Source organism: Bombina bombina, chromosome 2 (genome assembly GCF_027579735.1).
Source record: "Bombina bombina isolate aBomBom1 chromosome 2, aBomBom1.pri, whole genome shotgun sequence".
Taxonomy (NCBI): domain Eukaryota; kingdom Metazoa; phylum Chordata; class Amphibia; order Anura; family Bombinatoridae; genus Bombina; species Bombina bombina.
The window spans coordinates 679,702,350-679,715,475 of NC_069500.1; the positions used below are offsets into that span (position 1 = coordinate 679,702,350).

General features: G+C 38.3%; 1 protein-coding gene across 1 annotated transcript in view; it reads left to right on the top strand.

Annotated features, from left to right (window-relative positions):
• The window catches only part of DENND4C (DENN domain containing 4C), a 474,079-nt gene that overhangs the window by 364,766 nt on the left and 96,187 nt on the right, over positions 1 to 13,126 (top strand). Inside the window, 1 exon segment of the mRNA XM_053702651.1 lies at positions 10,111 to 10,286. Within this exon segment, the coding sequence (XP_053558626.1) occupies positions 10,111 to 10,286 (176 nt within the window).

Here is a 13,126-nt window from a genome sequence, read left to right on the forward strand (position 1 = left end):
AAAATTGAATCTTTTCTAAGAAAAGCTTATCTATGTTCAGGTAATCTTCTTAGACCTGCTATATCATTGGCTGATGTTGTTGCAGCTTCAACTTTTTGGTTGGAAACTCTAGCGCAACAAGTAACAAATCGTGATTCTCATGATATTATTATTCTTCTCCAGCATGCTAATAATTTCATCTGTGATGCCATTTTTGATATTATTAGAGTTGATGTTAGATTTATGTCTCTGGCTATCTTAGCCAGAAGAGCTTTATGGCTTAAGACTTGGAATGCTGATATGGCTTCTAAATCAACTCTACTTTCCATTTCTTTCCAGGGAAACAAATTATTTGGTTCTCAGTTGGATTCTATTATTTCAACTGTTACTGGTGGGAAAGGAACTTTTTTACCACAGGATAAAAAATCTAAAGGTAAAAACAGGGCTAACAATCGTTTTCGTTCCTTTCGTTTCAACAAAGAACAAAAGCCTGATCCTTCGTCCTCAGGAGCAGTTTCAGTTTGGAAACCATCTCCAGTCTGGAATAAATCCAAGCCTGCTAGAAAGGCAAAGCCTGCTTCTAAGTTCACATGAAGGTACGGCCCCTCATTCCAGTTCAGCTGGTAGGGGGCAGGTTACGTTTTTTCAAAGAAATTTGGATCAAATCTGTTCACAATCTTTGGATTCAGAACATTGTTTCAGAAGGGTACAGAATTGGTTTCAAGATGAGACCTCCTGCAAAGAGATTTTTTTCTTTCCCATGTCCCAGTAAATCCAGTGAAAGCTCAAGCATTTCTGAATTGTGTTTCAGATCTAGAGTTGGGCTGGAGTAATTATGCCAGTTCCAGTTCCGGAACAGGGGATGGGTTTTATTCAAATCTCTTCATTGTACCAAAGAAGGAGAATTCCTTCAGACCAGTTCTGGATCTAAAATTATTGAATCGTTATGTAAGGATACCAACGTTCAAGATGGTAACTGTAAGGACTATATTGCCTTTTGTTCAGCAAGGGAATTATATGTCCACAATAGATTTACAGGATGCATATCTGCATATTCCGATTCATCCAGATCATTATCAGTTCCTGAGATTCTCTTTTCTAGACAAGCATTACCAATTTGTGGCTCTACCGTTTGGCCTTGCTACAGCTCCAAGAATTTTCACAAAGATTCTCGGTGCCCTTCTGTCTGTAATCAGAGAACAGGGTATTGTGGTATTTCCTTATTTGGACGATATCTTGGTACTTGCTCCGTCTTTACATTTAGCAGAGTCTCATACGAATCGACTTGTGTTGTTTCTTCAAGATCATGGTTGGAGGATCAATTTACCAAAAAGTTCTTTGATTCCTCAAACAAGGGTAACCTTTCTGGGTTTCCAGATAGATTCAGTGTCCATGACTCTGTCTTTAACAGACAAGAGACGTCTAAAATTGATTACAGCTTGTCGAAACCTTCAGTCACAATCATTCCCTTCGGTAGCCTTATGCATGGAAATTCTAGGTCTTATGACTGCTGCATCGGACGCGATCCCCTTTGCTCGTTTTCACATGCGACCTCTTCAGCTCTGTATGCTGAACCAATGGTGCAGGGATTACACGAAGATATCTCAATTAATATCTTTAAAACCGATTGTTCGACACTCTCTAACGTGGTGGACAAATCACCATCGTTTAATTCAGGGGGCTTCTTTTGTTCTTCCGACCTGGACTGTAATTTCAACAGATGCAAGTCTCACAGGTTGGGGAGCTGTGTGGGGATCTCTGACGGCACAAGGAGTTTGGGAATCTCAGGAGGTGAGATTACCGATCAATATTTTGGAACTCCGTGCAATTTTCAGAGCTCTTCAGTTTTGGCCTCTTCTGAAGAGAGAATCGTTCATTTGTTTTCAGACAGACAATGTCACAACTGTGGCATACATCAATCATCAAGGAGGGACTCACAGTCCTCTGGCTATGAAAGAAGTATCTCGAATTTTGGTTTGGGCGGAATCCAGCTCCTGTCTAATCTCTGCGGTTCATATCCCAGGTGTAGACAATTGGGAAGCGGATTATCTCAGTCGCCAAACGTTGCATCCGGGCGAATGGTCTCTTCACCCAGAGGTATTTCTTCAGATTGTTCAATTGTGGGGGGCTCCCAGAGATAGATCTGATGGCCTCTCATCTAAACAAGAAACTTCCCAGGTATCTGTCCAGATCCCGGGATCCTCAGGCGGAGGCAGTGGATGCATTATCACTTCCTTGGAAGTATCATCCTGCCTATATCTTTCCGCCTCTAGTTCTTCTTCCAAGAGTAATCTCCAAGATTCTGAGGGAATGCTCGTTTGTTCTGCTAATAGCTCCGGCATGGCCTCACAGGTTTTGGTATGCGGATTTTGTCCGGATGGCATCTTGCCAGCCATGGACTCTTCCGTTAAGACCAGACCTTCTGTCACAAGGTCCTTTTTTCCATCCGGATCTGAAATCCTTAAATTTAAAGGTATGGAGATTGAACGCTTGATTCTTGGTCATAGAGGTTTCTCTGACTCCGTGATTAATACTATGTTACAGGCTCGTAAATCTGTATCTCGAGAGATATATTATAGAGTCTGGAAGACTTATATTTCATGGTGTCTTTCTCATCATTTTTCTTGGCATTCTTTTAGAATACCGAGAATTTTACAATTTCTTCAGGATGGTTTGGATAAGGGTTTGTCCGCAAGTTCTTTGAAAGGACAAATCTCTGCTCTTTCTGTTCTTTTTCACAGAAAGATTGCTATTCTTCCTGATATTCATTGTTTTGTACAAGCTTTGGTTCGTATAAAACCTGTCATTAAGTCAATTTCTCCTCCTTGGAGTTTGAATTTGGTTCTGGGAGCTCTTCAAGCTCCTCCGTTTGAACCTATGCATTCATTGGACATTAAATTACTTTCTTGGAAAGTTTTGTTCCTTTTGGCCATCTCTTCTGCTAGAAGAGTTTCTGAATTATCTGCTCTTTCGTGTGAGTCTCCTTTTCTGATTTTTCATCAGGATAAGGCGGTGTTGCGAACTTCTTTTGAATTTTTACCTAAAGTTGTGAATTCCAACAACATTAGTAGAGAAATTGTGGTTCCTTCATTATGTCCTAATCCTAAGAATTCTAAGGAGAAATCATTGCATTCTTTGGATGTTGTTAGAGCTTTGAAATATTATGTTGAAGCTACGAAATCTTTCCGTAAGACTTCTAGTCTATTTGTTATCTTTTCCGGTTCTAGGAAAGGCCAGAAAGCTTCTGCCATTTCTTTGGCATCTTGGTTGAAATCTTTAATTCATCTTGCCTATGTTGAGTCGGGTAAAACTCCGCCTCAAAGAATTACAGCTCATTCTACTAGGTCAGTATCTACTTCCTGGGCGTTTAGGAATGAAGCTTCGGTTGACCAGATCTGCAAAGCAGCAACTTGGTCTTCTTTGCATACTTTTACTAAATTCTACCATTTTGATGTATTTTCTTCTTCTGAAGCAGTTTTTGGTAGAAAAGTTCTTCAGGCAGCGGTTTCAGTTTGAATCTTCTGCTTATGTTTTTTGTTAAACTTTATTTTGGGTGTGGATTATTTTCAGCAGGAATTGGCTGTCTTTATTTTATCCCTCCCTCTCTAGTGACTCTTGTGTGGAAAGATCCACATCTTGGGTAGTCATTATCCCATACGTCACTAGCTCATGGACTCTTGTTAATTACATGAAAGAAAACATAATTTATGTAAGAACTTACCTGATAAATTCATTTCTTTCATATTAACAAGAGTCCATGAGGCCCACCCTTTTTTGTGGTGGTTATGATTTTTTTGTATAAAGCACAATTATTCCAATTCCTTATTTTATATGCTTCGCACTTTTTCTTATCACCCCACTTCTTGGCTATTCGTTAAACTGATTTGTGGGTGTGGTGAGGGGTGTATTTATAGGCATTTTAAGGTTTGGGAAACTTTGCCCCTCCTGGTAGGAATGTATATCCCATACGTCACTAGCTCATGGACTCTTGTTAATATGAAAGAAATGAATTTATCAGGTAAGTTCTTACATAAATTATGTTATAATATGTGTGGGTACAGTAAATGAATAAGAGGAAAATTACAGCTAAACACAAACACCGCAGAAATGTAAAAATAGCCTTGGTCCCAAATGGACAGAAAATGGAAAAGTGCTGCGGTCATTAAGGGGTTAAAGAAGTCTTAATTGCATTAGAAATTGAGGATTCTGGTCCTCTTGATACTAAATCTAAACGTTTAGACAAAGTCTTTAAATCTCCTGTAGTTATTCCAGAAGTTTTTCCTGTTCCTGGTGCTATTTCTGTAGTAATTTCCAGGGAATGGAATAATTTGGGTAATTCATTTACTCCTTCTAAACGTTTTAAGCAATTATATCCTGTGCCGTCTGACAGATTAGAGTTTTGGGACAAAATCCCTAAAGTTGATGGGGCTATCTCTACCCTTGCTAAACGTACTACTATTCCTACGGCAGATGGTACTTCCTTTAAGGATCCTTTAGATAGGAAAATTGAATCCTTTCTAAGAAAAGCTTATTTGTGTTCAGGTAATCTTCTTAGACCTGCTATATCTTTGGCGGATGTTGCTGCAGCTTCAACTTTTTGGTTGGAAACTTTAGCGCAACAAGTAACAGATCATGATTCTCATAACATTATTATTCTTCTTCAGCATGCAAATAATTTTATCTGTGATGCCATTTTTGATATTATCAGAGTTGATGTCAGGTTTATGTCTCTAGCTATTTTAGCTAGAAGAGCTTTATGGCTTAAAACTTGGAATGCTGATATGTCTTCTAAATCAACAATACTTTCCCTTTCTTTCCAGGGTAATAAATTATTTGGTTCTCAGTTGGATTCTATTATCTCAACTGTTACTGGTGGGAAAGGAACTTTTTTACCACAGGATAAAAAATCTAAGGGTAAAAACAGGGCTAATAATCGTTTTCGTTCCTTTCGTTTCAACAAAGAACAAAAGCCTGATCCTTCATCCTCAGGAGCAGTTTCAGTTTGGAAACCATCTCCAGTCTGGAATAAATCCAAGCCTTCTAGAAAAGCAAAGCCAGCTTCTAAGTCCACATGAAGGTGCGGCCCTCATTCCAGCTCAGCTGGTAGGGGGCAGATTACGTTTTTTCAAAGAAATTTGGATCAATTCTGTTCACAATCTTTGGATTCAGAACATTATTTCAGAAGGTTACAGAATTGGTTTCAAGATAAGACCTCCTGCAAAGAGATTTTTTCTTTCCCGTGTCCCAGTAAACCCAGCGAAAGCTCAAGCATTTCTGAAATGTGTTTCATATCTAGAGTTGGCTGGAGTAATTATGCCAGTTCCAGTTCTGGAACAGGGGCTGGGGTTTTATTCGAATCTCTTCATTGTACCAAAGAAGGAGAATTCCTTCAGACCAGTTCTGGATCTAAAAATATTGAATCGTTATGTAAGGATACCAACTTTCAAAATGGTAACTGTAAGGACTATCCTGCCTTTTGTTCAGCAAGGGCATTATATGTCTACAATAGATTTACAGGATGCATATCTGCATATTCCGATTCATCCAGCTCATTTTCAGTTTCTGAGATTCTCTTTCCTAGACAAGCATTACCAGTTTGTGGCTCTGCCGTTTGGCCTAGCAACAGCTCCAAGAATTTTTACAAAGGTTCTCGGTGCCCTTCTATCTGTAATCAGAGAACAGGGTATTGTGGTATTTCCTTATTTGGACGATATCTTGGTACTTGCTCAGTCTTCACATTTAGCAGAATTTCATACGAATCGACTTTTGTTGTTTCTTCAAAATCATGGTTGGAGGATCAATTCACTAAAAAGTTCATTGATTCCTCAGACAAGGGTAACCTTTTTGGGTTTCCAGATAGATTCAGTGTCCATGACTCTGTCTTTGACAGACAAGAGACGTCTAAAATTGATTTCAGCTTGTCGAAACCTTCAGTCACAATCATTCCCTTCGGTAGCCTTATGCATGGAAATTCTAGGTCTTATGACTGCTGCATCGGACGCGATCCCCTTTGCTCGTTTTCACATGCGACCTCTTCAGCTCTGTATGCTGAACCAATGGTGCAGGGATTACACAAAGATATCTCAATTAATATCTTTAAAACCGATTGTACAACACTCTCTGACGTGGTGGACAGATCACCATCGTTTAATTCAGGGGGCTTCTTTTGTTCTTCCGACCTGGACTGTAATTTCAACAGATGCAAGTCTTACAGGTTGGGGAGCTGTGTGGGGGTCTCTGACAGCACAAGGGGTTTGGGAATCTCAGGAGGTGAGATTACCGATCAATATTTTGGAACTCCGTGCAATTTTCAGAGCTCTTCAGTCTTGGCCTCTTCTGAAGAGAGAATCGTTCATTTGTTTTCAGACAATGTCACAACTGTGGCATACATCAGTCATCAAGGAGGGACTCACAGTCCTCTGGCTATGAAAGAAGTATCTCGAATTCTGGTTTGGGCGGAATCCAGCTCCTGTCTAATCTCTGCGGTTCATATTCCAGGAATAGACAATTGGGAAGCGGATTATCTCAGTCGCCAAACGTTGCATCTGGGCGAATGGTCTCTTCACCCAGAGGTATTTCTTCAGATTGTTCAAATGTGGGAACTTCCAGAAATAGATCTGATGGCTTCTCATCTAAACAAGAAACTTCCCAGGTATCTGTCCAGATCCCGGGATCCTCAGGCGGAGGCAGTGGATGCATTATCACTTCCTTGGAAGTATCATCCTGCTTATATCTTTCCGCCTCTAGTTCTTCTTCCAAGAGTAATCTCCAAGATTCTGAAGGAATGCTCGTTTGTTCTGCTGGTAGCTCCAGCATGGCCTCACAGGTTTTGGTATGCGGATCTTGTCCGGATGGCCTCTTGCCAACCGTGGACTCTTCCGTTAAGACCAGACCTTCTGTCGCAAGGTCCTTTTTTCCATCAGGATCTCAAATCCTTAAATTTAAAGGTATGGAGATTGAACGCTTGATTCTTGGTCAAAGAGGTTGCTCTGACTCTGTGATTAATACTATGTTACAGGCTCGTAAATCTGTATCTAGAGAGATAAATTATAGAGTCTGGAAGACTTATATTTCTTGATGTCTTTCTCATCATTTTTCCTGGCATTCTTTTAGAATTCCGAGAATTTTACAGTTTCTTCAGGATGGTTTAGATAAGGGTTTGTCCGCAAGTTCCTTGAAAGGTCAAATCTCTGCTCTTTCTGTTCTTTTTCACAGAAAGATTGCTAATCTTCCTGATATTCATTGTTTTGTGCAAGCCTTGGTTCGTATAAAACCTGTCATTAAGTCAATTTCTCCTCCTTGGAGTTTGAATTTGGTTCTGGGGGCTCTTCAAGCTCCTCCGTTTGAACCTATGCATTCATTGGACATTAAATTACTTTCTTGGAAAGTTTTGTTCCTTTTAGCCATCTCTTCTGCCAGAAGAGTCTCTGAATTGTCTGCTCTTTCTTGTGAGTCTCCTTTTCTGATTTTTCATCAGGATAAGGCAGTGTTGCGAACTTCTTTTGAATTTTTACCTAAGGTTGTGAATTCCAACAACATTAGTAGAGAAATTGTAGTTCCTTCATTATGCCCTAATCCTAAGAATTCTAAGGAGAAATCATTGCATTCTTTGGATGTTGTTAGAGCTTTGAAATATTATGTTGAAGCTACTAAGACTTTCCGAAAGACTTCTAGTCTATTTGTCATCTTTTCCGGTTCTAGAAAAGGCCAGAAAGCTTCTGCCATTTCTTTGGCATCTTGGTTGAAATCTTTAATTCATCATGCCTATGTTGAGTCGGGTAAAACTCCGCCTCAAAAGGATTACAGCTCATTCTACTAGGTCAGTTTCTACTTCCTGGGCGTTTAGGAATGAAGCTTCGGTTGATCAGATTTGCAAAGCAGCAACTTGGTCTTCTTTGCATACTTTTACTAAATTCTACCATTTTGATGTGTTTTCTTCTTCTGAAGCAGTTTTTGGTAGAAAAGTACTTCAGGCAGCTGTTTCAGTTTGAATCTTCTGCTTATGTTTTCATTTAAACTTTATTCTGGGTGTGGATTATTTTCAGCAGGAATTGGCTGTCTTTATTTTATCCCTCCCTCTCTAGTGACTCTTGCGTGGAAAGATCCACATCTTGGGTAGTCATTATCCCATACGTCACTACCTCATGGACTCTTGCTAATTACATGAAAGAAAACATAATTTATGTAAGAACTTACCTGATAAATTCATTTCTTTCATATTAGCAAGAGTCCATGAGGCCCACCCTTTTTGTGGTGGTTATGATTTTTTTGTATAAAGCACAATTATTCCAATTCCTTATTTTTTATGCTTTCGCACTTTTTTCTTATCACCCCACTTCTTGGCTATTCGTTAAACTGATTTGTGGGTGTGGTGAGGGGTGTATTTATAGGCATTTTGAGGTTTGGGAAACTTTGCCCCTCCTGGTAGGAATGTATATCCCATACGTCACTAGCTCATGGACTCTTGCTAATATGAAAGAAATGCATTTATCAGGTAAGTTCTTACATAAATTATGTTTTTGGCCAAGTTTGATCTAGAAATAGTTTAATTCTTTTAAGTTTCTCCTCAGCTAGTGGTTCACAAAAAACAATCTATTTACATCTGCTGTGTTTTGTCATACAACTTGAAATGCATCTTTAATTAATCTCTTATCATGTCTTTGTGAACCTATTGAAAACTGTATTCCTCATTTTTCCAGTTTGGTTCAATTTAATTCTCATATCAGCCTGTTTGACATTAAGGAGACTCATGAAAAAATGAAGTGCTATAATTCCTTAGAACATGTAAATTTGTTTTGATTAGTGTCCTTTTCTTACTTTGGGCCAGATGACAAGTACAAAAATGTAAGAATTAAGCAGCGGTAACGTTGCTTCCATACTAGCATTTTTGTGCTGGTATTATCTTGAATAGTATGGCTGTGTAAAGCTATTTTAGCTCATAATTTCCCTTCATGTAATAGATTTCTAATAGGGCACATACAAAATGATTGCTGTTGGACAATGCAAAAATACATAATCGGAAGTGTAAAGTAATATAAAATACAAAGCACAAAGTGTAAAATCTGACTTTTTGAATCTTGTGAGGTATCTCGCAGTGCCAGAGGATCATTTATATCATCTCATTTGAGTGGAGAGCTTTATATCATCAGACATACAGACAGAGATAAGATAAGGGGCCATTGTGTACAGAGAGTAATATAAGGATGTCTGCTTCCCTGCTATCTTAGCCTTGAATGGGTTGTGGTTTAAACAAGCAAAAACTGTTCCAAATACAAAAATAACCTAAAGGAGCAATTGCCCATTAATTTTATACTCTGCAGTTGAAATAACAAGTCATTGGAAACTCAAGGTAAACCAATTTTACAGTACCCTGTAAATTTAAGTGCATAGGAAGGGTCACTAATGCAAAATTACATGCGCTAAGAAATTAGCACATTTCCTTATCGCATTGAAATGTCTCTCGTAAAGGGACATAAAACCCAAATGTTTCCTTCCATGATTTAGAAAGAGCATGTGATTTTATACAACTTTCCAATTTATTTCTAATATTTCATTTGTTTTGTTCTTTTGATATCCTTTGTTGAAAAGGATACCTAGGTAGACTCAGGAGCTGCTGATTGGTAACTGCACAAAAACTCCCCATGTTATTGGCTCACCCAGTGCATTAACTAGCTCCTATTAGTGCATTGCTACTTCTTTAAGAAAGGATACCAAGAGAATGAAGCAAATAAGATGATAGAAGTACATTGAAAAGTTGTTTAAATTTATATTCTCTATCTGAATCATGAAAGAGAAAACGTTTGGGTTTCATGTCTAAGTTTTAGAAAACACCAACTGCTACAAACCCATTTGCTTTACTTTCTTGTTTTCCTATGTGTGTGAGCTTCATTTTAACGCGTCAAATCTAGGTTTAGTGCAATGAATGGCTTTAGTTATTTAAAAAGAACGGCTTCAGCCCCAAATAAATGTTTTTCACAATTTCACATAGTTCAAGTTTGCCATTTCAAATGAGATTGATCTATATTCAGATTTGTTTTTTTTTGCCTCACCACTGGAAAGTCACTATCTGAAAAAACATTTCCAGCAGGGATTTGCATTTAAGTATTTATACTTTATTTTCTGTCTTTACAGGTTTTGATGTCCAGTTGCTCTCAGTGCAGAGCTTGCGATGCTCTGGTGTATGATGAAGAGATCATGGCAGGGTGGACTGCTTATGACTCCAACTTGAACTCTACTTGTCCTTTCTGTAAAACAACCTTCTTACCTCTTCTTAATATAGAGTTTAAAGACTTGCGTGGTTCTGCCAGGTGTGTATCCACTGAAAGTTTCTGCAGATTGCGCTGATATTTAGCAGATAGCAGCGTGTTAGAATCATTTTAGTATTGATGACAATGATAGCTATTGTCTCATTCAAGTACTGTTTTCAAGTCAAAATAAAAGTAAATCTATCCTTGATTACAGATGGTCATGCAGGGCATTGTTAAAGTGGTTTAACTATCTGTGCCCAGGCAAGAAAATCTTTAAAATGTTTCATATTTTCTGCCCTGCTCTAGAGGCATCAAATTAAATTTCTTTCATGTAATTGGCAAGAGTCCATGAGCTAGTGACGTATGGGATATACAATCCTACCAGGAGGGGCAAAGTTTCCCAAACCTCAAAATGCCTATAAATACACCCCCCACCACACCCACAATTCAGTTTTACAAACTTTGCCTCCTATGGAGGTGGTAAAGTAAGTTTGTCATTCACTGCACTCTGAGAGGAACCGGGCTTCAGCATGCTGAGAAGCGCATATCAACATAGAAATCTAGCACAGAGGGATGTGAAGGGAGTATTACCTATTGAATGCAATGGTCATCCTAATGGGGATCTATTTCATGCACATTAAAAAAAAAAAAAAAAAAATTCTTAACTGAAATTTTCGAATTGACTTTCTTTTCTAAATTGCGGGCTGTTAGGCTCGCGGGTGCGCAAAATGCTATAATTTATTGCGTCATTCTTGGCGCAAGACTTTTTTGGCGCGAGAATTTCGTTTGTTGACGCCGAGAATTTTCACGTAGTTGCGTCATCTATGACGCTCGTGTTTGTTGCAGACGTTTTTGGCGCCAAAAATATTTTGTCAGTTGTGGGCGTCATACTTGGCACCAGACTTTTGACATTATTTTAAGTCTTCATTTATTTTTGCTTCTGGTTTCCAGAGGCTTATTTTGTTTGCATTTTTTCCCATTCCTGAAACTGTCATATAAGGAAATTGATAATTTTGCTTTGTATGTTATTTTTTCTCTTACATGTTGCAAGATGTCTCAATCTGATCCTGTTTCAGAATCCATTATTAGAATCCTGCTGCCTGATGTCGGTTCTATCAAAGCTAAGTGCATTTGTTGTAAACTTGTGGTAACTGTACCTCCGGCTGTAATTTGTGATAGTTGGCATGACAAACTTTTACATGCAGACAATATTTCCATTAGTACTAATCCATTTCCTGTTGTTATTCCTTCAACATCTAATGCTCAGGATATTCCTGTTAATGTGAGATAATTTGTTTCTAATTCTATTCAGAAGGCTTTGTCTGTCATACCACCTTCTAATAAACGTAAAAGGTCTTTTAAAACTTCTCATAAAATTGATGAATTTTTAAATGACCGACAACATTCTGATTTATCTATCTCTGATGAGGATCTATCTGGTTCAGAAGATTCTGCCTCAGATTTTGACACTAACAAATCTTCATACTTATTTAAAATGGAGTATATTTGTTCCTTATTGAAAGAGATGTTGATTGCATTAGATATGGAGTCCTCTTGATATTAAAACTAGTAAACGTTTAAATTCAGTTTTTAAACCTCATGTAGTTATTCCTGAGGTTTTTCCAGTTCCTGATGTTATTTCAGATGTAATTTCTAGGGAATGGAATAGAATGGGCACCTCTTTTACTCCTTCTTCAAGGTTTAAGAAACTGTACCCTTTGCCGTCTGATAGATTGGAGTTTTGGGAAAAGATCCCCAAAGTTGATGGGGCCATCTCTACTCTTGCTAAACGTACTACTATTCCTACGGCAGATAGTACTTCTTTTAAAGATCCTGTAGATAGGAAGCTTGAATCTTATCTAAGGAAGGCTTATTTATGTTCAGGTCATCTTCTTAGGCCTGCTATTTCTTTGGCTGATGTTGCAGCTGCTTCAACTTTTTGGTTGGAAAGCCTAGCGCAACAAGTATCAGATCATAATGTGTATAGCATTGTTAAGTTAAATCAACATGCTAATAATTTCATTTGTGATGCCATTTTTGATATCATTAGAATTGATGTCAGATATATGTATTTAGCTATATTAGCTAGAAGAGCTTTATGGCTTAAATCTTGGAATCCTGATATGACTTCTAAATCAACGTTGCTATCTCTCTCTTTCCAAGGTAATAAATTATTTGGTTCTCAGTTGGATTCAATTATTTCAACTGTCACTGGGGGGAAGGGAGCTTTTTTGCCTCAGGATAAAAAATCTAAGGGTAAATTTAAGGCTGCTAACCGTTTTCGTTCCTTTCAACAAAATAAGGAACAGAAACCTGATCCTTCCCCTAAGGCAGAGCTTTCCAAACTTTTCATTTTGGTGACACACTTTTTAGACCTACATCATTTCGCGACACAGTAATTAATTCAGTTGTACTAGCAAACAGGAGGTTAAACTAACTTGTTTTAAAATATACGGACACATACATAAATTATGTAATAATAATATGTATTTACAAGTAACAGTATGTAAGTATGTGCAAGAATTAAAAAAAAAGTTTAATAACACCAATAGCTACTTACTATTTTAATGGGATGTATGAGGTTGATGGGATGAACACAGTTTCTGAATATTTGGTGGAATATTAGATAAAGACACTCGCATTTCATCATCAAGCATTTTTAAGCTTCCCCTTCCTATCCATATATCAAGAGCAGGAGCAGCAATGCACTACTGGGAGCTAGCTGCAAAAAACCCCTCTGACTTCAGCTCAGCGTTTAAGCTGCCGCCCTCAGAGCTCCGTGAGCCCTACTGACTACTGCCTGTGCTGCAAACACACTGCTGTCCCACTCACTGACTGCACATGCAGTCACAAGCCAATTAAGGAGACTACACGTGCAGTCAGGAGCCAATGTCCCGCCA